This window comes from Pipra filicauda, unplaced genomic scaffold (genome assembly GCF_003945595.2).
Source record: "Pipra filicauda isolate LSUMZ 115617 unplaced genomic scaffold, ASM394559v2 scaffold311_size1313980_pilon, whole genome shotgun sequence".
Taxonomy (NCBI): Eukaryota; Metazoa; Chordata; class Aves; order Passeriformes; family Pipridae; genus Pipra; species Pipra filicauda.
In genome coordinates, this window is record NW_024104434.1 from 1,257,961 (window position 1) to 1,285,324 (window position 27,364).

At 41.7% G+C, this 27,364-nt stretch overlaps 1 protein-coding gene across 1 annotated transcript in view; it reads left to right on the forward strand.

Annotated features, from left to right (window-relative positions):
• Positions 1-25,925, forward strand: part of TAF3 (TATA-box binding protein associated factor 3) — a 117,420-nt gene extending 91,495 nt beyond the window's left edge. The window contains exons 4-7 of the mRNA XM_027739945.2: positions 2,303-2,385; positions 18,735-18,990; positions 22,929-23,035; positions 23,788-25,925. Of these exons, the coding sequence (XP_027595746.1) occupies positions 2,303-2,385; positions 18,735-18,990; positions 22,929-23,035; positions 23,788-23,902 (561 nt within the window). The 3' untranslated portion in view covers positions 23,903-25,925. The remainder of the gene's footprint in view (positions 1-2,302; positions 2,386-18,734; positions 18,991-22,928; positions 23,036-23,787) is intronic.
• Positions 25,926-27,364: the final 1,439 nt, after the last annotated feature.

Sequence of the window (27,364 nt, forward strand, 5' to 3'; positions counted from 1 at the left end):
GGCTTGCCTGCAGCTCTGTGCTCCACAGGAGTGTTGGGAGCTGCCCTCGGAGCCAGAAAAGGAGACAGTGAGTTGGGGCACTGCCTTTCATGCTCTACCAAATTAAAAGCAAACGGTTGGAGCAGTTACACCCCACTTGTACTCCAGAGATTACCGGGCGTGCTGGAGGAGTGACTGAGCAGCTGCTGACCCAGTTTCAGCAAACCTTAATGCGCTGAACTGGAAACTAAAGTAGTTGAGGAACTGCTTCATGAGAAATGGAGCCATCCTTGCATCATAGCAGGGTTTGCCAGAGCTGCTGCCCCAAAGTCAGCTTCCCTCGCTCCTGAGTCAAAATCCTGACATGGATGTAGAGGAAGACCAAGCTAGGCAGGATATAACTGTGGATGCTCCTTAATTTGCTCTCTGCTTCAGTCATGCAAACCTTACACACAAACCCACGTAGTAGAAAGATGCTTCCTATCCTCTTGCATCAAAGGATAAGATTGTGGTGGAGCCCTGTTTTCTGCTCCCAGCAGATTGGGATGTTGGTATCTGAGCATAAAGAAGTGGTTTATGTGCTTTTCTTCTGCCACATGAGCTCACACCACCATTGTTTAGAATATCTTGGTAGTATATAAATAATAGTACCAAGGACCTTTATAGATGGCGTGGGTGTCTCTCTGTGCTGTGTGCTGGAAGCTAAAGCAGCAGTGGCTGTCTTAGGAAGTTCTGTATTCCAAACAGGCACTACAGAAGGAGAAGAAACCTGCAGGAAAAGAGGTAAGATAGTCTGCACAAAGCCATGTGCCTGAGCCTCCGGTACCCAGGGTTCAGTTCCCTGTCTCTTTGGAGTGGACAATGCTACAGGTTAAAAATGCTGGGAAAGCAGAGAAGAGACTCACCTGTGGAGGGTGGCAGTGAAATTGTTGCAGGCATTAGAAGCTTCAGAGTAAAAAAGGTCTTGCAGCACTCCAGGTGAATGACAAAAAATGTCAAAAAATGTAACAAAAAAATTGTGCTACATAAACAAAGGAGTAGAGAGGGGCCTGTGAAGTTGGCTAGTCCATATCCATGGAGAACTTTATTGGAGAGCACGGTTAACTGGATCAAAGCAGGAATACCACTCATGCTGCAGCCCTTCTCTCTCTGGAGCAGGCATCTCCTAGGGAGCAGCTCCATTTCTTTGGGCAGGGTGCATGGCACAGGACTTTGTCATTACCTTCCTCAATGTAAGTCCCAGTTGAGCCCTCCCACTCTGCCCTGCTGTCTCCTGCACTGCTTTCTGTGCCTTGAATTGATTGGTTTGCCCTCCCTTTCTTTATGAAACCAGATATTTCCTCACGTTTCCATTGAATGTTTGCATGATAGTTTTGTCTCTAAGTTCCTGGACCAGGCTCAGCTAAGTGGTTATTTTGTTAAATATGATGACACACATGCTCAAAACAAGATCAGTCTCTGTCTCTTTTGAGAGATATATATATATATATATATAAAATATATAATATATAATTTTATATATATATAGTGTATATACACGTCTTGTATAGATATAAGTTGAGCAACTTATGTATGGAGAATCATTACAGTGTCCACACAGGTTTTGCAAAGCAGTAGTTCAGTGGGTGTTTGTAATTTTGGCACATACTGGTTCCAAGAGTTCAAGGACATATTCAAGTGATCTAAACTCCACCAGATACTGAGGTTGGAAACCAAGCCATTTGAAAAATAGTCATTAAAACACTTGGCCTAATTGCATTAAAAGGCAGTGGTTGTTATCCCTGTGTGGATAGACACTTTCTTAAAGTATTCAGTGTTGGTGCTTGGGGTTTATTTGCTTCCTCTGTGTCTCCTTTTCATTCAAGAAGGTCATGGGACATTTATGTGATGAACCTGGGAAATAATGGAATTTAAACCTCAGAAAAAAATTGCAAACACTGGTGGGTACCTGTCAAGCTTGAATACTAAGGAGAAAGCATTTCATGTCATTGTTTAGAAACATACTGGGGGGGTTTGTGTCTCTAGAAAAGTACTACATCAGGAAGACCTGTTAACAAAGTGTATAAGCAGGTGCAAATGCAGCTAAATTTCAAGTTGATTTTTTAGTTTTGAATTTATATTTGTGATTTGCTATGTCTGGGATTCTCAACAAACTAAGACCATCCATGCCACAGCACGAAGAGTGAGAGAGCAGTATGTAATAGTTTTGTCTCATTAAGCTGATATACTCTGTTTGGTTAACTCCATCAGTGCTTTCTTGTAATTAATATATTTTGGGAGTCTGCTTGCAGTCTTTGATTGATGATTGTGTTCCCTTGTGCAGATAAAGGTGGAACCAGTTGTTCCGGCTCCATCACCGGTTATTCCTCGGCTGACATTAAGAGTGGGAGCAGGCCAAGACAAGATGTAAGTACGAATAAATCCATCTGTGAGGTGTGTGCTTACCACAGTTCATCCTCTATCGCTGTGGGAGCTCTTATTTTCAGTGAGAAATGCTTAAAAATTAGTGGCAAAATATACTCTTCAAGTGGGACCTGTCACCTTCCATCCATCCCAGTGTATGTCCCACTCCACGTCTTTCTAGGGCATGGATTACAAGACTCCATCTAGACTTGTACGATGCCTCCAGTGACATGTAGTGAGGTTTTTCTAATGGATGGTTATCCCTCATGTAACCTACAGCTAAGTTTCACAACGCTCTTCAGCCAACAGTTGCTTTATGCTTTAAGGAATAACAGTTGGAATTCCTTTATCCGCGTCTGTTTTGTTATAACTGTTGATGATTATTCATGAGTGTACCTAACGCATTTCAAGTGTTGATTCATTAGCTCCCTAATTATTGGGTGCTGTTGTACAAATAATAGTTACTTTGTACTGGAGGAGTGTAAATAGGATGATCCCTATCCTGAGATCATCCAGCATAAACAGGTGGCTGGAGAGGCTGGGGAAACAGTGCGTCACCGGGCTTTTTAGGCTGGTCCTGTGTTGTATGTGAAGGGTTTCTTTTAGTCAGGTTTTTCATGTTGATTTAATGGTGCAGAGCACACTTTCATGTCTGGTGGTAAACATGAGCACCAAACTGTTCTTTCCATTCCTCATATTAAGGATTGCTAAGTTTCTCTTACAGAGCCATTATGAACTACATCTCCAAATCATTCATTTTTCCGCTTTATGAAGTTAAATGGCATTTTTATGATTATTCTCTTTTTCTCTGCTGTCCTACTCTTCCCCATTAGGTAACTGTGGCTTTTACTGGTTTGAAGCTGCTAAGAGACTTTAGTCTTTCCTTGGTTTCTGTGGGACACCCACACCCCAAATATCAGGACTTTATCCTGTCTTCAACCATTTTTGCTTTCTTCCTTTCACAATATTTAAGTGTGATATAAAATTTCTGTGCCTCAGGTTGCTGTACAAAGCTCTTGCTTTCTCAGGCCCGTTGTCTGTCCTGGTGTACATGATTTGAATGTGCATGGCTGGACAAACTGTGCCTTTAAAAGTCCACAAACCCATATTCCTCCTTGAGGAGCTATGGATACTTTTAAATTCTGCTTTTGCAAGGACTGTACAGTATTTATATGGGGAAAATTACCTCGTATTTTCAATGCAGAACTTCTAAATTAAAATTCTGAAGCCATATTTAGCACCAAAGAGTTGACTTTGCTTCCCATCTTATCTCACCCCAGACTTTCTCATACCCACACACATTCTGACTTCTGACTCCATCTGTTTTCTACAAATCATGTGGGTACATCAGCAGCAGCCCTGCCAGCCAATAGTGGGTCAGAGATGCTGATACCTTGTTTCATGGCCTTTTGGGAAGCTCCCTTCTATTCCAAATTCCTTTTTGCATCTTTAGTGGCACCTTGGTCCCTATCTGAGGACCTCAGGTGTTGTGATCCTTTGCAAGTCACAGCCTAAAGTTTAAACCCAGATTTCAGTGTGGGAGGTACACAAAGCTGATTTAGCTCAAAGTTTCTAGACAAATTAGAGGAGAATTAGACACAAAGCTGAGATCTTCAGGGGCACAAGATTCCTGGTAGCAAATGCAGAAAGTGGTTGTGCTGCAGCTCTCAGCATAGAAGGGAAACTTCATCTTCTCCACATGACACTCGTCCTTGAGGTTGCTTTAGTCTGCATAACACCAAACAAGTTTTGATTAATTAGTATTCCATCTCTACTTGCTTACTGTTTTCCCTTTTCTACCTTCAATATCTCCTCATTGCCCACCATGCTGGTACGCACAAGTTGTTCTGATGTGGGTTGGAACTAGATGATCTTTAAGGTCCCCTCCAACCCAAACCATTTTATGATTCCATGATTCTAGTGGCTGTATCAGCCAGTTGCACCTTCTGGCTAGTGTCAAACTAGGACTTCCAGATCTTTTAGGAGTTTTTGTAGTTTTCCAAGGCAAAATCCAGGAAGAAATTTGCTGTTACACAATTAAAAACAGTTTGTTCTCATGGCTCTAGGAAGTGGTTTGTGTTGTGTGTCAATACAGCATCTATTGCGACAGGGCTCGCCGTGGAGCTGTCCTGCTTTAAGAAATACTTGTGCTTTCATCCTCAACAATTACTATTCAGCCTGAACTCAGAGCATATTTTAATTGTCACATGTTGTGATCATTATGAAAAGGATGGTGTGGCTCTGAGGCAAAGCATTTACATAGCCTTGCGTGCAGCTTGGACCTCTGAATACCAGAAGTCACTGCAATCTCTATTTAAAGTTATTCGTGGAAAAGACCATAGGATCGTCATTCTCTTAAGTAACTCAGGCAGAAAGAAAAGCTTTTTGATGTGTTATGGTAAGGGAAAGTTAAACTTATGTTTCATCTATGTTGGTAATGAAGTGTTGAATATCTGGTAATTATCATGTAGAAATATTGTGTTTCCATTAACCTGTCTCTGGAATTTACTGGCATGGAATTGTTTGAGGATACCCTGAATCACCATGGAAAGGTATAAGGAAAGTTTTGGGGGATTCATAGAATTTGATGAGTAGAAACTAGATGGAGAAATTAGCGATTTCAATTATTTCAATTTCCTCTGTTAAAGAGCCATTTGGAGGCTTTTGGAAGTACTTAATTAAATGTTCAGCTGGAAATTGGTTGGTTTAAAGGAACTACATATAAAACATTGTCTTCAATGGAAGTATTTACAGATCTTGATGAGGCCACAGAAGCTTTCAGGTGTCTGAAGAAAAAGTGTCATATTGATGGTGCATGGAGTGGAGATTCATGTCACACCACAAACACAACACAACAGCAACACAAGTTGACTAAATAACACAGCAGTGGTGAGGAAAATGCCTTTGCAGTGTAGTGAGCTGTTGGGGCTGCTCAACCTGGAGAAGAAAAGACTCCAGAGAGACCTTAGAACACCTTCCAGTGCCTAAAGGGGCTCCAAGAGAGCTGGAGAGGGACTTTGGACAAGGACCTGGAGTGACAGGACAAGGGGGCGTGTCTTCAAACTGACAGAGAGCATGGATAGATTAAATCGTGGGAAGAAATTCTTTACTGTGAGGGTGTTGAGAAACTGGCACAGGTTGCCCAGAGGAGTTATGGATACCTCATCCCTGGAATTGTTCAAGGCCAGGTTGGACAGGGCTTGGAGCAACCTGGTCTAGGGGAAGGTGTCCCTGCCCATGGCAGGGGGTTGGAACTGGGTGGGCTTTAAGGTCTCTTCCAACCCAAACCATTCTGTGATTCTATGATTTCACTTCTTGGCTGCTCTGCTTGGACCAATATACAAAACAGTGATGGCAGTGGCAGAGAAGTGTCTTCCTTTCTTGTTTCTGAACATGAAATACTAAAATACATATTTCTCCTAGATTCGAAGTGATACCTGTATTCGAGCTTGTCTGGAGTGGAAATGTTCTTATAACACACATCAGTTAAAAGAAACAGCTACTAATAATGTTGGGTTAATAGACATGAAAATGTACTATTGCTGGAGGATGGATAAACCAATATTGGAAAAACTGTTCTGCTTAAGAGTTTTTTTGCAAGTGTTTTAACTGCACAGTAAAACAAGAAGAAAGTAGATTATTATCAAAGCATTTCCATCTTAGTTGTAAACAATTACAGCAATACTTGCATGGATGCCACATTAGAAGAAATTTACTGGATTCCATTCTAATGCAATTAGAGCTAATTTTGTTCTTTAAATGAATAAAAGGTCAGCTAGTAAATCTAGTTTATCTCAAGTCCAGGCTTCAATAAATTGTTTTATTTAATTTGTTGTAAAAGATCTTATCCTTAATGGGCCTTGCTCTTATTGGTTTGCTAGGGTTCTAAAATATTTATGACCACCTTTTTAGATATGATTTGAATGATATGTTGGAAGGGTTTTTCACTGGGATTTTTTTTGCCATTCCAGTGTTATCAAGGTAGATTGCTAACTGAGTTAGTATAGGAAGGAACTAGAGATGCTATCTTTTTTTCAAAACAAAACAAACAAAACAAAAAACACAGCTAGTATAGGCTTTTGAATTTTAAATGAACTGCAAATGATGAGTAGAATTTAATACTTTTATTCAACTGCATCATGGTTTCTTTTTGTCCAGTTATTTTTCCTAAGCACTATAATTTTTCATACACATAAGTTTTTTTAAATCATATCAATTGATGAGGTGTTGACATTCCAGCTACTACTACAGCTGACCAAAGTCAGCCAAAGTTCAGGCTGTAATTTTTGGTACTTTAGATAAATTTATTCTACATTTAAATACATTTAAAAAAAAAAAAAAAAACAACATGGCTGCTGACACTAATGTGAGACCACAAAGCAGAGTGCTACTCACTGGGGGCTGGTTCAGTGTTTCTGTGCCTTAAAAGCAGGAAATATGGGGTTTTTTGTGAAATCAGTTCTCCAGATTTACCTTAAAATTCCAGACTTTTGCTCCAGACTCATATCATAGCTTTGCCATCAGCAGAAAACCTGGAAACTAGACAGGAGAGGAGGAAATACAGGTACTTTAACAGTATTTAACTTGTAAACCTGACCTGCTGCTCTAATGAAGTTGCCCCTTGTCTCCTATATTTTTAAATGAGCAGATATGTGACTTTCTCCAAAAGCAAATCACACACTGACTTTCTCCAAAAACAAATCGCACACATACTCAGATATCTATGGGTATGTGCCTATAAAAATGTATATTAAATGACCTGTGGATTGTGAAATAAAATCCTAAAAGGATTAAGGGATAGAAAAAATTTTGTTATCCAGATATTTAATTGATTCCACTAAAGCTTTGTATTGCTTGGGTAGGATATTATCAATCCAAGGCCAACTTATTTTCATGTGATACTCCCATGACAAAAGCTACCAGCACAGCCAGCTGACATCCACTGTAGGGAATCTCAAAACCAAGGGGCAAGGTAGAGATATTATTTTGTGACCATAGAGGTGACCTCTCTGTGTAATGTCAGGGACCCAGAAGCATATGTTTGGGGCTAAGAGGACAGGGGGACCTGGTTTATTACACCAAGTTTTTTGATTTTCCATCTAAACCAAAGATCTAAACAATAAGGTGCTCATAGCACATCATTTTTATAAGTTGTCAAGATAACCTGTGTCTGAAAAAATGGAAACCTGAAAGGAAATGCAGCTGGAGAACATCTCCTCATTGAAGCTGTAGTGCACAGATGGACATGGTTTGGGTTTGGAATGACAGAATCACATAATAGCTTAGGTTCAGAGGGTTCATAAAGACCTTCTTGTTCCACCCCCTGCCATGGGCAGAGGCACCTTCCACTATCCCAGGCTGCTCCAAGCCCCATCCATCTTGGCCTCAGATACTTCCAGGGATGGGGCAGCCACAGTTTCTCTGAGCAACCTGTGCCAGCGTCTCACCACCCTCACAGGGAAGAATTTCTTCCCCATATCCAACCTCACCCTGCCCTCTTTCAGTGCTATTTGCTCAAGAATTTGTTATTTTAGGCGCAGCACAGTTGGGCAACAGAATTGCAGTGAAACAGTTCTTCATATTTTTTGAAATCCTGTAAAATTTTATTATCTAACCTGCAGTACGCAGAGAGCCACCACGTTGTATCGCAGGGTAATGTTCTCCAAAAAACAGATGCCTTAATGATGGATCCTTCTGTTTGCAACAATCTTAATCTACCAAAGAGTTGAGTTGCAAACTCTTCAGAGATTGAATTTTTGTGGGAAAACTACACACACATATAACATAATCAGCCTTCAAAAAGGTCATGGCACCAAGGGTGGAAAGAAGAAGAAGGTATTAGCAAATACATCACAATACTTTTTTATTGATCTGGCTGAAGACAATAAATTAGGGAGGGACCTTTTTGTTGTTCCCCAAAGCTCACTGGGGATCTGTAGTTGCTGCTGTAATGTGAATATGTGCTTTTTTAAAAACATCTCAAGCTCTGTGTGAGTTGTGGAGAAAAGCTGGGTATCCACGACTTCACTGCTAGTTTTAATTAAACTAGAATTCTGCCATGTGTAGTTTCCAAGAATGCATCTGATTTTTACCGTATCATCTTTGGTGGATATTCAGGAGGTTTAATTTTTAATAGGGTTGTTCTCCTACAGGTAAATCAGAGGATGTGAAGAAACTTCTGAACTTTGGGTGCTATTAAGTGCTACTCAGACTTTGACAATTTAGATTCCTGTCTTCATAGTGTTTGCCCACAACAGCTGAATAATGGGGTTCATTAGGCTCCCTGTGCTGGCACATCCAAACTGTTTGCCTCCAGCCTTGGCTCCCTGTGTGTGGCTGGGGAGGGAAGGATTGGCTTTTTATTGACTTGTCAAGCCCTAGGTTTGCATTACCAGCCAAGTAGCTCGTGACCCATTCCATTTATTTCACTGTTTTGTGGTGGGGAAACAGGTAAAGGAATCCTGCTGGAAGCCCCTCCCTCTGCACGTTTCCATGAATAAAGGCAGTGTTTGGAGCAGTTAAGGCACCGTGACCAAATCCTTGGAAAGACGTAATGCAAGCACAGCATGGGGCCATTGTGGGACACAGCTGTGGGCGGTGTGTGTTACCCTGCTTATTCAACAGAGAGCTCTGGAGGAGAACTTACTGTGGAATTAAAGAGGAGGGAGGGGGGGAAAAAGTGATACTTCGGGGAGAAAAATGAAGAAGGGTAAAGCACTGTTTGGGAGAATTAAACAGTGGGGTCCGGGCAGTGGAAGTCTGTGTTTATTGCTGCGCTAATGGGCTCCCCAGTTATTTCAGCAGAGAAGGACCGTGTTAACCGTGTGTTGACAGAGCTAATGCTCTGGGTGTCAATCCAGGTTTTGTTGTAAAAGAGCGTGTAATGGTGAAATCATTTTTGATATGATCGACAGACCACCTAAGTGAGGAGGCACAGTAATGAAAAATGATCTTGCTCCTCTCCAAGGTGTGCTGAAGGAATTCCAGTGATCTTTACAGCTTTCATCAATCTTTGTGTGTGTATTTATAGACATACCAGCGTTTTTCTGTTTTGTAGTCTTTTAAATTGTAGGAGCTGGAGGACTGATTTTCGATGCCTTTTTAAATGCTGAATGTATTTTAATGAAGATATTGTCTCAGCTATGATTCATATCCCTTTCCCAATTGTTCTTTTTTAGTGTAACATATTGGTTCAAATCCTGCAGTAAAATCCACATGTGTGGTCCTGTATCCATCAAAAAGGCTCTTTCACTTGGTGGAGGTTCCCCAGCCTCTCCCTTGCTGCTTTTACATGGAAAAAAGGTGAAGAATACCATATCCCTTTTACCAAACCAAGTAAATGATCATTTTTGTTTATATTTCTAGAGGTGATTTAGCAGAGCTTTTTCTTCCTTGAGTGTGAATTAAATTTACAGCTTCAGATGTAGTCCTTAGCTTTTTTCTTCCCCCCCTCCTTTTTTTTTTAATTACTGAAGCCATCCCAACTAATTATTCATCCTGTTTATGGTAGGTAGTAGGCTGTGGCAAATTATTTTCATTTTGCTGCTGGCCACATTGGGTGATGACTCCAAAAGTGAATCCATAAAAAGGCTTGAGTCATTAGAAAACAAAACAACTTACTGTGAGATTCTTTGATTTTGCTGCTTATTGCTCAAGAGTAAAAAAAAAAAAAAAAATTGTGTACTGTATACCGCAATTAAAAAAAAAAATTACTTCAGGCAAGTTTAGACACATGAGGGAATTGCTTGTGTAAATGGCCATGGGCAACTGCCCTTCTGAAGCACAACAGAAACTGATCAAATATGTGTGAAAGATTAGAAAGGCAGATGGGTATTTGTTTAAAAAATAGACTTTCCGTAGAAGAGGACTGCAAGACAAAGGTGCTGATTTGTTCTTCTCTTTCACAGAGGTACTTAGTTTTATTCACTCTTTTATCGAAGTTTTTCAGCAAAAGTGAGGAAACTCTATAGACCCAAGGATTTGTGTTATAGTTCCGGGGAGCTGCACATGAACAAGAAGACCATAAAGAAGTAGCCACAGAAGAACAGATGCTCCTGCCTGAATTTAGTGAAGTTGTCCTGTGAGCAATTGATCTTTAGCTGTACAGAGTTTCGAGTTCAGGACTGACCATCTTACTTGCTTCTTTCAAAAACATGTCTCAGTAACAAGCTGAAAATTCCAGCTTTAGAGACTTTCTAAACCCACGCTGGCATAATTTCCTGGTAATTAGGAAAATTCGTATACTACCCCAGTTCCCTTCAGAGAGAGTAGATGTGGGTTTATGGGCAAGCTTCTAGATAGTGCATCCCATAACAGTTCCCAAAACAAATGACAATAAAGAGCAGTTTGCAGGGAACACATAAGAAAAGTTTGCAAAGAGCACATTGACATAAACATGTTTTACCAGCTTCTGGTTTTGCTGCTGAGAGCTCAGCAGAAGGGGATGATGCCAGGTGGTTTTCACATTGAAGATGTTTGTTATTGATGATAAGAGAAGAAAAAAAGAAAAGAGATGAAAGATACTAAGACGCCACGCTACCAGCTCAGTTTTGTTTTGTCAGACTGGCAATGAACCATCCAGAGATGTAAGTCCGGAATGGTGAGAAAGAATGGGAGGGAGATTTAGGAGTCATCGACAGAAAGGTGCTTGTGGTTGTTGGGAGAAATTCTCTGGTGTAACAGATACAGAGGGTGGAGGCCAAGGGCAGAACTCTGTTTCACTTAAAGTAATGGGAAAATAAACAGTATAAAACCTGCAATTCAATTTCAAGAGTAAACCAAAGGAGATAGCTCGAAATGTCAGCTCGACTGAAGACCTAATGGATTCAAAAGTGGTGTTTTCTGCCTGTTGGAATGGGGCACTTGCAGCAAAATGACTACAGAGTGAATTGTATGAATAGCTCCTTCCAAAGGAATGTTGGGAATAAGCATCATATCTCTATGAGAGAAGGACTGTTAGCAAAGAATTTAATGTGTCCAAGACAGAAGATTGTGGAGATGAAGTCAAAGTGAATTAAATGTTGTGAAGGATATTGAGCAAACAGGAAAAGAAGGAAAGAAGGACCATGGAAATGAAGGCACAGAGAAGATCACCGTTCTTTTGGAAGGAGTTATTCATACAGGATACAACTGGTTTGATTTAATAATTTCATTTAAAATTTTGTCACAGAAGAAGGTAGAACACTGATGCTTTTTGTTGACAGTAAAGTTACAGGACCATGTCGGTACAAATGAGGATCTACTGATTGTCTGGAAAGAACTGGATCCCCTTGAATGGAAGGGGAAAATTATATTTAATTCAGTAAATGAAAAATTGCAGTTAAGACTTTGCATTTAAAGTGTACTGATAAAAGTTTCAGCCAGAAGAAAAGAGCTGATTTGTGTGTCACTACAGTAGGTGTTTAGTGGGCGAGGGATCATTAGTTGGTCATAGAATGACGGAGTTGCCAACGTGATACAAGTGTCACAATGGGATGCATTGCAAGAGATTTTAGCAGAGATAGGGGAAGTGTCCTATGAGAACCTGTGGATACTTCTTCTGAGATACTGTGTTCAGTTCTTTAAGGCAGCTTGTGTTCAGGAAGGATGAATTAGGCTGAAAGAGTTGGTCCTGTTCAGCCTTGAGAAGAGAGAGCTGAGAGGGGACCTCATCAGTTTCTGTCAGAATCCAAAGGGAGGTGTCAGAGGATGGATCCAGGCTCTGCTTGGTAGTGCCCAGCAGTAGGACAGGAGGCAACAGGCACAAACTGATGCCCAGGAAATTCCACTTAAACATGAGGAAGAACTTACTTGCTGTGCAGTGACAGAGCACTGGAACAGATTGCTCGCAGAGGATGTGGAGTCTCCCTCACTGGAGATATTCAAGAACTGTCTGGACACAATCCTGTGCCATGTGCTCTGGGGTGACTCTGCTTGAGCAGGGAGGTTGGACCAGATGACCCACTGAGGTCTCCTCCAACCTGACCCACTCTGTGTGAAATGGGAAGAGCAGGTGCAGAGCAGGGCTTGGAGCACTGTTAGGGAGAACACAGTGGAGTCTGTGTTAGGAGAGCAACTTTGTGTGTTTAGTCTGGCATGTGAAGAGGGGTTATGATTGCTGGCTACAAATACCTCAGGCAAGTAAACATTTTGGAGGGTGAAAGCAATTTAAGCTGAAGAACGATATTGGCACAAAAGCAAATGGGACTTAATTGACTATGAATGTAGGCTGGAAATTAGAAAAGGTTGCTGTGACACCAGAGCAGTGAGAGCCTGGAACAGGGTGATGGTGGGGACAAAAAGATTAACTGGTTTTAAGATGAAGCTCAGCAAACTTGTGAATGGGATTAGGTGACACAATGCCTGTGAAATCACTAGACTCACTTGCCCAGGAAAGAGGTGTTTGTGGGGCTTTGCCACAGTGATAGAATTGTAGAATCATAGAATAATTTAGGTTATAAAAGACATCTAAGATCATCAAGTCCAACCATTAACCCAAGACTGCCAAGGCCACCACTAAACCTTGTCCCAGAGTGCCACATCTGCATGTCTTTTAAATCCCTGCAGGGAAGATGACTCCACCACTTCTCCTGGGCAACCTGTTCCAGGGCTTCACAACCCTTTTCATGAAGAAATTTTCCCTAATATCCAATGTAAACCTTCCTTGGTGCAACTTGAGGCCATTTCTGCTTGTCCTTTCCCTTGTTACTTTGGAAAAGAAGCCAACGCCCACCTCACTACAAGCTCCTGTCAGGGACTTCTGGAGAGTGAGAAGGTCCCCCCTGACCTCCTTTTCTCCAGGCTGAGCCCCCCCTGCAGCTCCACTGAAATGGAGAATGGGCTGTGGAGCTCCATGTGCACCACTGAAGGTCAGCATGCTTGCCTGGGGGAGACAGTGTCTACAAAAATGGGTGTTGGAATAAGTGCTCAAAGTTAATTTTCCTTGACAGAGAAGAATATCGCGTGGCAGGTGATGTTTTAAGTGCTAAAGTCTTCACTTGCAGAATTGCTTGGGGCTCTGCTGGAGGTTTGGTGCTTTTTGGCACTCAGACTCATGAGTTGGTCAGAGCGTGTACTTGTGGAGCTTCTGTTTGCCAACATGACTTGTTTGCACAGAGTAAAATGTTCAGCAGGGCATAATACATAGCAACTAAATTTCCCTTTCTAAAAGTAATATGGGAATTAGCCTACATTACAGAGCTTAAATTACACTGATTCTCCTCCAGGGTTGAAATAAAATTTTCAAAATCACCTCTAATCTGTGAAGAATCTAAACCATATGGAAATCTTCCTAATTCCCTGAGGTGTTTTTGACACTCTTACCCATAGGTCTTAGAGTATTTAGGTTTTTTTCTGGTGCAACAACCTCAGTTCCAGATGTGAGATTTTTCAGTAATGAAATAGTTTCTAGCACCGAGGAATTTATATCAAGAAGGGAATATCAAAACTAATAGATAATATGATGATTAATAATCCAAGTGAATTGCACTAGTTTTAATTACGTCAGTGGAGTTGATGGTGTCATTTTCCTGCTTACAAAGGCCCCTTTAACTCCTGCTCCTTGCTTAAAAATGGGTCATGGGTTCAGAAAAGAATTAGGACTTTTCAAATATTTTTTTTCCTTTGGGCAGAGAAACAGCTTCCCTGGAGCTCTGCCTCTGAGAAACAAAGATTACTGTGATTTTTTTACTACACCTTTCAGGGTACTGATACAGCATGTTTTTGGAGCTCATCACCCATAGCAATCATTCAGCCCTGTGGCTCATATCTTATTTTTGAAAAGCCATTTCCTTTCCGTGCACATGTATTTTCCTATTTTCCCTGTGTTTCTGTGAAGCAGTCAGTGGGGCTTTCAGCCATAAGGATCAGAATGGAATCAAATAAATTACTTCCAAAGATAGGAAACCATTTCACACCTTGAAGCTTCATTTTGCTCCAAATGTAGCATGTTACAGCTCATGCCACGTAGAGCCAATTATAAACCAACTGACCTGTCATGACACTTCAGACTTTGGTAGAATTTGCACTTTTCCTGCAAGCAGACACTTGAGTTTCATCCTGTTTGGGTTCAGATATGTAGCTGTAAATGGAGTGACTGCCCTGGAGTGATGACTAAAACGGGTTTTCATTCTGTCTACCATTATGAGTAGAGATATTAGGTTAAACTCTTGAAACAAATAAACTTCACTGAAGTTTGCTGTTCTTCCTTCTCCTCAATATAGTGTTGGGCACAGTTTTAAACCAGTAGATAAGCACTGATTCTGTACTCTCGAGGTTGGTGAGGCACTGCCCAGAGAAGCTGTGGATGCCCCGTCCCTGGAAGTGTTCAAGGTCAGGTTGGATGGGGTTTTGAGAAACCTGATCTAATGGAAGGTGTCCCTGCCCATGGCAGGGGGTTGGAACTGGATGGTCTTTATTGTCCCTTCCAACCCAAACCATTCTGTGATTCTCTGATCTGGCTCTTCAACTGAGACCTGGATATTTCACCCTGTTGTGTGTTGCCTTGGGCTTGGCCCAGCTCAGCCTTGATGTAATTGAGCAGATCATATGTGCTGCTTGCACTGGAGCAGATTGGGAGGAATTAAAATATCTTGAAAATGCCATTGTCAGGAAGCTTCGTGCTCTGCCCTTTAACAAAGGGGTTATAAAAAACCAACACAGAAAAATAGTATTCTTCATTGTAATCATGGTATTTGAGGATTTTTCTGTCTTTCTGTCCTTCCACTTTAAATTTCATGTCCCTTAGGCTTTTCCCCTTTTTTTTATGTTCAGATATGTTTTCTTGGCTACTGCTGGGCACTGTGTGACAAATCAATATGTGCGTTCAGTGATCAATATGCTGAGGTTCTGTGAGCAGCACAGTTCCTGCTGGCATTTAAAAAGAAACCCAAAGTGAATTTAGGTTGGACACAACCAGATACAGATTACAATTAATGTAAACCAGTGTTTGCATTAATTCGGGGTTGATTTTTTTTTCAAAGGGGGTGGTAACCTTTAGTTATGGTTTATGGAGTCTCTTATTACCACATGTATTCCAAAGGTTTTCTCACACCCCTTTATTCCAGAGGAACTATTTTGATTCAAAACCAACTTTTAATTGACTCTTTATCTCTCAGTGTAGAATATGTTTGTGCTACATCGCTAGGCAAGCAGCCTGCAGAGAAGTGCTGTTCTTGTCTCAGGACTCTTGAGTGTGTTGTTGTTGGTTGATGTTCATTTGTGTTTGATTTCTACAAAAAATACTCGCCCAGCCTCAGTTTTAGAGGTTTTGGGTTGGTGTGGGGAAGGAGGTGAAAGTTTGTCTTATATAGCATTGTACGTGCAGACCTAGTGATGATTTTGGAAGCTTATGAAAACACATTTGGGAAAGGAGGCAACCATAAATGTATGGTGATGTCCCAAGGTAGAGTTTAAATCCTGCTAGGATTTAAAATCTCTAGGATGTACCCCACTAACAGGAGAAAGAGTTTAAATCCTAGCAGAGATTTAAAGTGGATTTAGATACCAGGAGGATCGTAGTGAGTGCTGCCTACTTGCAGTGTGCTCCGTGCCTCAATTTTCCTGTCTGTAAAACGCAGCTCATAAATCTTGCCATCATTTACATACTGTTTTGCTATCAGGTTTCTCTCCAAGTCTGAAGTAACATTAATTATTAGTCGTGGGACTGCTATTTCCCTTTGATTTCTCCCCACCTCCATATTGCCATGTGTGCAGCCCCTTCTCCAGGACAGGCTAAACCACCCTCGCTGAGATTACTCCATCTCCTCTAATGGTGTAGCACAAAACCATTCATTTCTCCACTCTGGAGTCTGAAGTCTCTGAACTTCATTAGCCCAAGGGAGTGGTAGGCCCAAGCGTGCTCCGAAATGCCGATCTCCTGTTTTGATAACTGAGCTCTAAAATCAAGATAAACAAGCTGCCCTATATACTGAACATGTCCTAATTGCACACTCCAAGCAAACCAGCCAATCAATGAGTGTGTGTCGCTCCCTAATGAATATTTGTAGTTTTGGAAGATTTCATGTGGTATTCCTTGGAGCTTCTGCAGTTATTAGCAGAGTGGCTTCGAAGACCCTGTGCAAGGAGAAGAACCTGGCTTTGGATCAAGAAACTCTGCAATTTAATTTCATATGTTAGCTGGGCATGGTCAGTCTTATTCAAATTATATTAGCTAATACTTCTTTCAAACTGTTTACACTGTGTGCAAAGTTGTGTTTAAAATCCTATTAGCTAATACATTTCTTAGTCTAGACTTGGGGAGGGTTGACTCCCTGAAGAACTCATAGCAGGACTTTGTTTACTTGCAAGAGGTAGAAGAGGGAGGCGGGGAAAGAAGGGGTAATGATATTTGAAACCATCCAAATGACTTTTGCTGTGCCAATATTTTGCTTTCCTCACTTTTATTATTGCTAAGAGTTTGTTTAGAGAGGTGGCTCTCAAGCCATGAGGGTGACTTTGCAAACCATGGGAGTATTGGCACCAGCAAGGTCTTGGGCTTTCATATTGGGAACCAGGGCTCTCTGTGTGAGCAGTGGAAGGAGGAAGGCACAAAAGAAGCATCTGGGCTGGGGTGGCCAGTCTGGCAGGAGCCCAAGGAGCCACACACTGAGACTTTCACTAAACCAGAAACACATTGTGAGCAAAAGAGAAAACTTTCTTGATAGGAGATAACAGTGGGGTTTTGGATGTACCCCACTAACAGGAGAAAGAGCCTGGTTTTGATGTGTAGGTTGCTCCTATGATGGCCTGATATTAGGACTTCCTTCCTTCTGCAAGTCACAGACAACATAAATTAGGAGTCCTGCACTGACTCACAGTCTAGCACCTTACTGACACATATAAAGAGCCTGAGCTCCCACATTAGGTACCTGAAGCAATCAATGGGACACTGAGTGGTGTGAATGTCTTCAGTGTTGCTGATGGAAAATCATCTAATGCCTTTTAGATTCCGCTTCACTCTAAATTTCTAAACCTCCTTGACTTTGGTTTTCTTCCCCTGGTCACTCCTAGTAGGTCTTGGAAGGTGGGTGTGATGCTGCAGCTGGAGGTTAGGCAGGAATACCAAACCCATTCCTCGGTTTCCTTTTCCTAAGTCTGTTTTTACTATAACTTGCCCTAGTTCTGATTTTGTAGTGCAAGTGGCATATCTTGGGAGAAAAAGAACCATTATTTCAGCCAAGCATTAAAAACTGTATAATTCCAAGCCTTTCTCAAGTGATGGCTTGGATTATTGACTTAAAATGCAGACAATTTCTCACATTGTAGTTGGTGTTGTGATACTGCCTTTGGAGTACCATAAGAGAGTTGCAATAAACTCTAAAGTTGAACGTAAAATTCCCATTGATGGTGGAGCTGGACATTCTTGGTTCTCAGGAGTTGTTGCAATTTGATTTTTGTCATGGTTTTTCTACTGATATCTCCATTTTTTGCTTCCTTAGGCAATCCTTCTCTCAGGAATGCCTAACCTTTCTTTAAAACACCCTCTTCGTACTGTCCCATCACAAATCAATTGCACTCCCACAGTTACCATTCAAATATAAATAAATTAGTTAAATGATTTACCAAAATGTGGTAAAACAAATAGACCTATCCTGTGTTTTGTTTGAGGGGTTTTTTTTGGTTCTGTTTTCTAAAACATCCTTCTCTTTATGCTTCTAATGTAGAGCCTTATAGTAAGGGCTTTTTCTGGCTTGTCTGTTAAATTGCATGCACATCAATAACACTGTGTATCAACAGTCATTAATAAACGTTGGGTCCTCTATGTATCCCCCTTCCTGGGCAAGATTATTCTATACTGTGTATTTACTAGAGCTACATCCTGTCTACTTCAGCTACTCAAGTAAGTAGCAATATTTTATCTGCTGAGTATATAGTGTGCGTCATTTATTTGTCCTGACTAGATCCACTGCTGATTTCATAAACATTTGGGGAAAGAAATACCAAACTAGCAAATATTTGCAGAACCCCCTAATGCAGGATCTTAAGAGGATGATATCGTCTCTCAGTTTGAAGATTAAAATCAGTGCTGTTCACAGCTGATTAACTTTCCTTTCTAATATTTCCCACAAATTGGGCTAATGTAATAAAACTTAACGAAACAAGGTTTAGTAAAACCACAGAGAATATTTATACGACAGCAAGGCACAGAGTGGTTCAGGCTGTCCTGGCATTCACTTGGTCATGGCTCTGTGCTTTGTCCTGTAAATGGATGGATGTAGCAATGACAGCAGTCCTTGTGTTGGGTTGAAACAACCTCTTTGGTGACTCCGAGGTGATGTGAATTAGCTGCACTATATTTCCTTTCTGTCTAGTCGGTGATGGATCTTTGCTTCCTCACCCACCGACTCTAATGATCCTCATTTTTGGTCCCACAGAGTCATCAGCAAAGTGGTGCCAGCTCCAGAGGCCAAACCTTCCGCTCCCGTGACCCGGCCCAAAACGCCTCCGCCTGTGCCGTCACCGGTGCCAGCTCCCGTTCACGTGACCCCTCCTCCAGCTCCAGCTCCTCCTCCTCCACAGGCCACCGTCTCTCCAGTCCTGATCCCACCACCCTCTCCCGCCGTGTCGGCGGCCGGAGGCTCCAAAGCTCCGGTTCGGAGCGTGGTGACCGAGACCGTCAGTACGTACGTGGTAGGTAACACACACTGCTGTCTTCTGTCCCAGTGCCAGGGACATTCATCTCTGGAATTGTTGAGCTCCTGGGTGACTCATCATCTCAAGCTCATGGTTCCTCAGCTTGTGATGTTGCTCTCTGTTGTTTATCCAGCCCTTGTTTCCACGCACATGTTTTGAGGGGTTAATAGCTTAAATAAAACACTACAGCTTGGGCTGACTTTTTCATTTGTTCCTAGTTCCATATTTAAGTTTCTTCTAATGAGTCTACTTATATCCCACTTGGGTATTTTCTGCTAACTGAGCTAGAGCACTTATTTTTGGATGAGGAAGTTTTTTATAGATGCTTTCAAAAGTGCTGAATTGAAACCTCAAATGTCAAACTCACCATAGATTTTGCTGTCAGTCAGGTAAAGTACAAAGCCCTCATACAACATCAAGAATTTGACTTAGCCCTCATTTGAAATGTGTAGAGTCCACTAATCTCTTTCCTGGTTTCCTCAACATACAGAAATTGCAAACGTTTGTTCATCTCAGAAGTCTGTAGATAGTTCATTAGTCTACATTTCATTAATGTGTTTGACACATACTCTGTACTTGTGAGTACAGTCTGGTGGCATTCTTCATTCTTTTGGAAAAGTCTCCCATCTAGCATGGTGTAGGAGCTACATTCCCTAAAAGAATGTGGGTATGCCTCTGGGTAGGACTTGGATTGCTCTGCTGCTGCGAGTTTCTGCTTTAGATGGAAGGTAAAATGAGGTCCTGAGCATTCCTGGTCCTGGAAGAGCAGCAGTAACCACTCACAACTGTAGCAGTGTCACCCTCCAATGTCCTGGCTGAATTCCAGCTTGATTGGTGACACCTTGCTTAGCTGCAGTGGGTAGCAGTTTAAAAATCTCACCATTTAAAACACCTAAAACTTGTTTTTATTACAGCTGTCTGAGCTTTAATTGCAACTTATAGATGATTTTTTTTTTATTCCTGTTTTTATAACAATTCCTAGTGTAAATCTACTCTGCTGGAAAAGGTGCTTTTCCCTGCTGGACTTAAACTGCTGTATCATGTTGCTGATCTCTATTTAAACAGCTGCTCCATTTCACTCCCGAGTTAGTTACAGCACTGGACAATGTCACATAGGCTGTGCATATCTTTAGGGTGCAGGATACAAATCCTCACCTTTGGTATCTCAGGTGTAAACCCAGTGTCACTCTTAAATATTACAGTAGTGCCCAGAAACTTGGAAATTTACTCTAAAAGAGAAACATTTCCTAAATACTTCACTACATCCCATTTTCTTCAGTAAGCATGAAAAGAAATAATTTAAGAGATTATGTTAAAGAAGGAAAACCTAGAACTTCACCTGGGTACCTCTAGCGGTAACACTCTTAGCACCTTATGGAGAATTCAGAGGACATGGATGCTCCAGGTTATTTCTTTATTTTCGTAGAACCGTGGAATCACAGAATGGTTTGGGTTGGAAGGGACCTTAAAGATCATCCAGTTCTAACACACCTGCCATGGGCAGGAGCACCTTCCACTAGACCAGGTTGCTCAAAACCCCATCCAACCTGGCCTTGAACACTTCCAGGGATGGAAAATCCACAACATCTCTAGTTAACCTGTGCCAGTGCCTCACCACCCTTATAGTAAAGATTTTTTTCCTAATATTTAATCTAAACCTACTCACCTTCAACTTCTGACCATTTCCCCTTGTCCTATCACTACATGCCCTTGTGAAAAGTAATGTTTTACAACATTATAATTGAAACCAAGGCTTTTAGGATCCCATGATGTGCACAGGCAGAGACACACCGTGATGTGAGACATTTTTAGGTCAAAATTCTGAGGGAGAGGTTGGAGAAGAAGAAAATAATAACAATTAGCCTCCTGTATGAAGGGAACCCAGGACAAAGAATGTTGACGTGGTTTTCCCCAGGTCACACGGGAAAACTCTTTGTAGAGATAAGAGTGGAGCCAGTGTGACAGAAGTGCACAACTCCCTTCTGCAGGGGAGGACGGGAGGGTGATTTTATAGTTTAAAAAAAAAAAAGGAAGTGCTGTGGGATCTCTGTGTAGGATCAGTACGTGTGCTCTGCTCTTGAGCTCTCAGGGGTTTGTACTGACACAGCCTTCAGCAATCCCATCCTGTCCCTCCTTCCACGACCCTTGGCTCATTAAGGAACGAGAAGTTATGCAATATTTTTAGTATCCTCATTCAGCAGCCCAAGTTTTTGTTTAACAAACAGGCAGAGGTTTTGGTGATTATAGACCACCCTGCCCCTCTCCAGCCCCTGAGAGCCTGAGACAGGCATTCTGCAGGGGGAAAAAAATGCTGAAAAACTAAGTTTTGAAAAGTTAGGGTGTCTGTTTTCTAATGGGGCAACATCAAACAGCTCTGCCTACACCTTGCACGGCCAGTGCCCGAAACAGGCAGCACCAGAAATGGGGTGCCCATGCCTGGGGGATGATGTGGGTGCAGCCAGGTTGTTCAAGCAGGTTGTAAAAGGCTGTAGCCCTCAGCCCAACATCCCACAGCACTCCTTCTCTGCAGCACCATGGCACAGCACCCCCTCCCTCCCCAGCAGGGTTATCCCACTAAAATACCTCCAGATCTCTTCACACCAAGCCCAGACACTTCACCTGAGGAGCAGATGCTTCTTTACCAACTTAAAATGACTTTGGAGATGTGAGATTAGATGGTAGATAGGAATGATTATTGCAGTCAATCAGCTCAGAAATCGAGTTCATTTTATGACGTTGCCTACTCCATATTGCTGTTGGGATGGGGATTGTTTCCTGCTTAGTATTCCTAGGCCTTGTATTTTCAAGTTTTAAACCACAAAAACATTCAGGGCTTTAAGAGGAGTCAGGGAAGAGTGATGTGTTGGTTGCAGCTCTGGTACATTCCTATTGATTTTTCAGGAAGTGGTGTAAGATGTACAGACCACCGTGTAGTGGCTTTTTTTTTTTTTTTTACCAAGAACATTTGGGGCTTTTCATCTGCTACTTTTTAATATCACTTTTATAAGCTGTGCAGATAGGAAAAAGTTATTGCCTGAGATATGTGTAAATGCACAAAAGCTGAGAACAAAACAGTTTCTGTTTTTGAGATTCAGCGATAATGTGCAAATCTTCATAAAGGAATGATGGAGTCAGGGTAATACCCCAGACATTTTGTACTTTGTGTTGTTAATTGTACTCCTTCAGGTGGATTTTGTGACATTTTGCGTGTATGTTTTTACCAAAGAGCTGTTCAAGAAACCACTGGAAGTTTAAAAACACAAACAATGGGGTCTAGCGGGATATAAACATTAAAAAAATGCATAAAGCTCTGAATATGATAAACCCGGTGAGCAGCTGCCTTGCACTGTAAATGATCTGCCTTTCTTGTTTCATTTACCCTTTAGTAAATTGTACTGTGACATAAATGTCATAAGGGGAATGGAAAGTTACTCAGTAACAACTTTTTTTATATCCTGATCTTATCAGCTCGTTGGAGTTGAAGACTTTGGCTAATAAGTAATGCAGCAATATATACACACGGCGCTGTATATTTTACATGCATATAAGACTGTTATCTTACGCAGGAGGCTGCCGTGGCTCCTGCTTGCCATTAACAGGGTCGAATTTTAAAAGTATAGACAGAGAAGGAATTGTGTCCCTAAGCCCCGGCTGCTGTGTGTGAATGCCCATGCTTAGGTCGGGTGGTGTAACTGGCTTTACTGGTTTACAGGACAACACAGAAAAATACATGATTTTGTCGTCATGTGCAGTGCAGGAAAATCAATTACGACACAACGCCGAGCTCTCATGATCAGAGAACTCATAAATAGCAGCGCTGGCTGCTGAATGGCTTAGTCAGATAAGCAAGAAACCTTTTATTTTGTTATTTTAATGTCAATTTTCCTGCCTGCTTAGCCCTGAAAACCAGCTAACTTTGCTTTTCTTTGCACCAGATCCGAGACGAGTGGGGTAACCAGATCTGGATCTGTCCTGGCTGTAACAAGCCAGATGATGGCAGTCCAATGATAGGTTGTGATGACTGCGATGATTGGTATCACTGGTAAGTTCCTCTCATCCATCCTACTCTGCCAGTCCCTGGCAGATTGGGGCTATATTATTAAAAAACCTTTTTTTTTTTTTTTAATAGTTCGTGACGTTGGGAATATTTAAATAGCTTTACTGTGTCCAATTTAATAATCTGGGAGATATTTTTATCTCTGTTGCTCTGAAATTTGAAAAAGCAGATTTTAAGCTGTGAAGGAGAGTTACTTTTTAATTAATGGGCATTGGTGATAACGGTTGTTTTTGAAACTGCTGGGAAATATTGCTGATTCTGGTAATTTTGTGAGAACTACAGGATTATGAGCACAGTGTATACAGATAGACAGTTCAAATTATGAAGCATTGTATGAACGGTAATATAAATGTCAGCTCTTATAAAAGAGTTGGGGGGAATTAATCACTTTTTAGGCGTTTTTTTTAAAGAAACCTACATAAAATCATAGGGGTTTTTGCAGATGTGTTAAAGAAGCATTTTAAATTTTTTAAATCTAGTCTATTACACCTGAAAGTGCACGCATATTTTCTTTTAAAATAACGTTTTTTATCTGAGTATCCTTTTGATTTTTTTGTTTGTTTCAAAGCAAGAGATTTTATAGGTTTCTGTTAGATCATTACATTCATTAAGAGAATGATAATATAACTGCTATATTAATAGGCCTGTCTCCCACCGAAAAGTTGTATTTTTGGGGGGGTAAAGAAACAGAAGTAACGTTACTCCACTGAGCTGATACAATATTTTCCTGCCCACAGGCCTTGTGTTGGGCTGACTGCCGCACCCCCAGAAGAGATGCAATGGTTCTGCTCCAAGTGTGCCAACAAAAGGAAGGATAAAAAACACAAGAAGAGGAAGCACAGGGCGCACTGAGGACAGCACAGCGGACTGAAGTCGTGCGGTCGCCGCGGCACCTCCTGCCCTGACTCGGCTGCGGGAGGGATCCATCCTGCTCGTGTCCCCCTCCGTCACCGGCTGTTGGGGTTGTGTCTCTGGAGCGAATCCGGGGCGAGGAGATGCCCTCGCTCAGGGGCTGTTGGGTTCCACAGGCCATCCGAGCCCAGGGGATTGGATTTTGGCACATTCTCATGCTGTTGTTTCCCTTCCCAAGGGGAATTTGCACAGAGCGCTGTGAAGACTTGGGTGGTTCCTGGTGCCGCTCCCGCTCCTGTGGCTCGGCAGCAACACGGATGAATGTTGTAAATACAGATATCTGTCCTATTCCTTCTCGATTTGTTATTAAGCCCTCTTGAACCTTTGCAGGAAGGTGCTGAGAGGAGGAGAAAATGTAAATTGCAGTAAGTTGTAAACTGAGACAACCTTCTGGAATGATTTCTGTAGTCTGGATACAGTTCAGCCTCGACTCCTGCTGAGCCAGATAATCATAATGTGGAAATAAAAAGTGGCTGGTAAATATTTTTGTGACGAGAATATATGAAGCTTTTTTCCTTGATTTTTAGTACTAACATGAAATAAACATGTTCAAGCTTTTGTGATATATCTTCTATTTTTAAAAAAAAAAAGTTTCTATTGTGTCGATTTTTTTCTTCCGTGTGAATTTCTTTTGGTGGACCTGTAATATATTTTATACTTTGATTTTTGGTTGGTATTTTTTTGTTTGTTTTGGTTTTTTCTTAGTCTTTGTCAACGTACCTTTTCATGGCTTGTACATTTCATCGGTGTGTGAAAACACTTCTCCCATTAAAAGATTTTCACATGTGTAAATACCTGATATTTATAAAGTAATTTTTTTTTTAATTATTTTGTAGGGTTCGAGGATTTTTGTTGTCGTTTGCCCTGAGAATACAAACCTAGCAGCTACTAAAAGCCCGTGTGACACGGGCCCTGTCCTCATGGCTGTGAGGGATTGGCAAGCCCTGCCCCAGCAGTGCATGCACGAGGAGACGGCCAGCACCGTAATTAGGCCTCGATTCAGATACTTAAACATGTGGTAACTTCTTAAGAAGTGAGTAATCCTATTGCCTTCAAGGAGCCTGTTCCCACACTTGGTTATACATGTGCTTAAATGCCTTCTGAATTGGGAGCTTAGGCCAGGGGGGCTCTGCACTTCTGGTGGCAGCTACAGCGTGTTAATCTGTAGCTGGAACGGAGCTTTTTTTTTCTTTTTTTCTCCTTTTTTTTTTTTTTTAACAAATAGTAGTGACTTTGCCAAAAGGATCGGGATCGTGTTTAGGTGGGGGAGATGCAGATGTGTTCCTCTGCTCTGTGTATCCCCCTTGGAAAGACCAATAAAGTGAACACAAGTCACATTCCCCTTTGAAAATATGGGGGGAAATTGCAGACAAAAAAAAAATAAAAGTCAGTATTATATAGTGTAGTGCAATGGATCTCAGAGCTAAATAGGAATAAATATTGAAAAAAAAATGTAGGCCTTTTGTTTTCTAATCAATTTTAGATTTCGTTGCTTAATTTGGGGATATTTCTACTTTAAGCCATGCAGTGGGAACATCTGATGTTGGAGAATATAGCCTTTTAACCTATTGTGTAGATATTAAGAGTTATTTTTTAAATGCATCCAAATTGATATTAATGAGAATGAATTAGTCATGTTTATAAAAGTACCAGTCCAGTTAGGGAAATGAGGCTTTGCTGATAGAACTGTTAAATTGCAAATCAGTGGAGATATGGATGAAATTGGTTTATTAAAAGTGCACTGTTACCTGCTTTGTTCGATGCCACCTCGTTTATATTCCGTCCCTCCTAATTACCAGTCAAGAAAGTTACTGGGTTTGACTTTTTATTTTATATTATTTTGAATTGTTGGCTGTTGAAAACCTGATTTCTTGGTTTTTTCCATGTGTAAATGTGCAGACATACAAAATACACCGTCTTTGGTCATTTCTGGTTGCAATAATAAAGAATTAGCTTTTGGTAAGTTGTTTATCCATTTCCTCCTCCTCTCCATGAATCAGAACTGCTCACATTTAGTCAACTGAATCACTCAGGATGCCATGGGAGGGCCGAACTTGGCTGTTTGGATGAGCTATTTCTGTGCATGCTCGGCCTTGCTGCCACTGGGCTGGTTTCTTACTCTGGGTTTTATGATTTTAAAAATGACCCCTGTGGCAATAAAACCAAAGCATCATTTTCAGGAGGCTTGTGTGGCTGAGGGGATTAGTAACAGGAGAAGGGGCCCTTCACCTCCGGGTCACCGGTTTGAAGCCGGGCTTGGTGCTGAGCCTGCCTCCCCTTTCACTTGCGCTGGTGTGTTTCGGGAATCAGGGGTATAAACGAATAATCAGCTTCCAAAAATAGTTACCCCCTGAGCAGCAGTGTGGCACGGACCTTCTTTACAGCCCCAGTGCTGAGCAAGCCCAGCTCCTTCCCCAGACTTTCCTATTTGCTGCTGGAACTTCGCAGGTTGGGTTTCTTCCGTAAGCTTAGTGTATGGGGAGTTAGGGAGCAGTTAGGGTTAGGACTGCTCCCTTGATTCCCTGCTTGATTTTATGGTTGGGATCTGTGTTCTTTGGAATCATCTTATGATTTGGGCTTTGGACACTGCCATCCATGGGAACAGGGCATGGCAGGTGGGCTGCAGGTTGGCTTGCTCAACGGATGTCATGGGAGAGCATCGGAGCCTCTGAGTGGTTTTCCTGCTTTGGGGTGCAGCTTCATCAAGAGGAACATCAGTTGGGAGCTCTGCCTCTGGAAAACATGCATTTCAATGGGTGGTTGGAGCAGAACTGGTGTAAAGTTGAGAAAGTAAAGAATTAAAGAGCTTTCAGTGAGGAGACAACTCACCATCTGCTGCAGTATAAACAGAAGGCAGGTACAATTTTCTCCCTTTACGGGTGCACCAGGCATAGTGGATTTAAGCAGGACAATGAGGACTGGTAGTAAATATTCCAGAAAAGAGCATAAAAACTATTCTGTGAGAAAATCCTGTTGATTCCTGCCATTACTCTGGGGCCAGATTTTTATCTGGAGCCAGTTGGAGCTGTGTCAGTTTACAGCAGCCCAGGAGCTGCCCACTGGTGCGGCCAGCATTGGGGCTGGGGAGCAGCTCCATTTACTGTGAAACCAGGAGAGTTCCTTTATCCTTTTTATCCCATAAATCCTCCTTTAGGGCAGCCTGTGCCTGCGGGTCACTGGAGAAAGTGGCATTGCTGGGGGCTGGCTGCGAAGTGTGTTATTCATTAGGCAAAACTGCAACTTGTCAATGAATTTTGTGCCCAGGAAGAAAGCATGAAGTTGATATCAAGACAGTAAGCACAAAGCTCAGAAATGGAAGAAACCATCTTGCCTACTGGTTTTTGTTGGAGGACGGAGATACAAATGCACAGCATCCATCCCCAGAGTAATGGGAATGCAGTT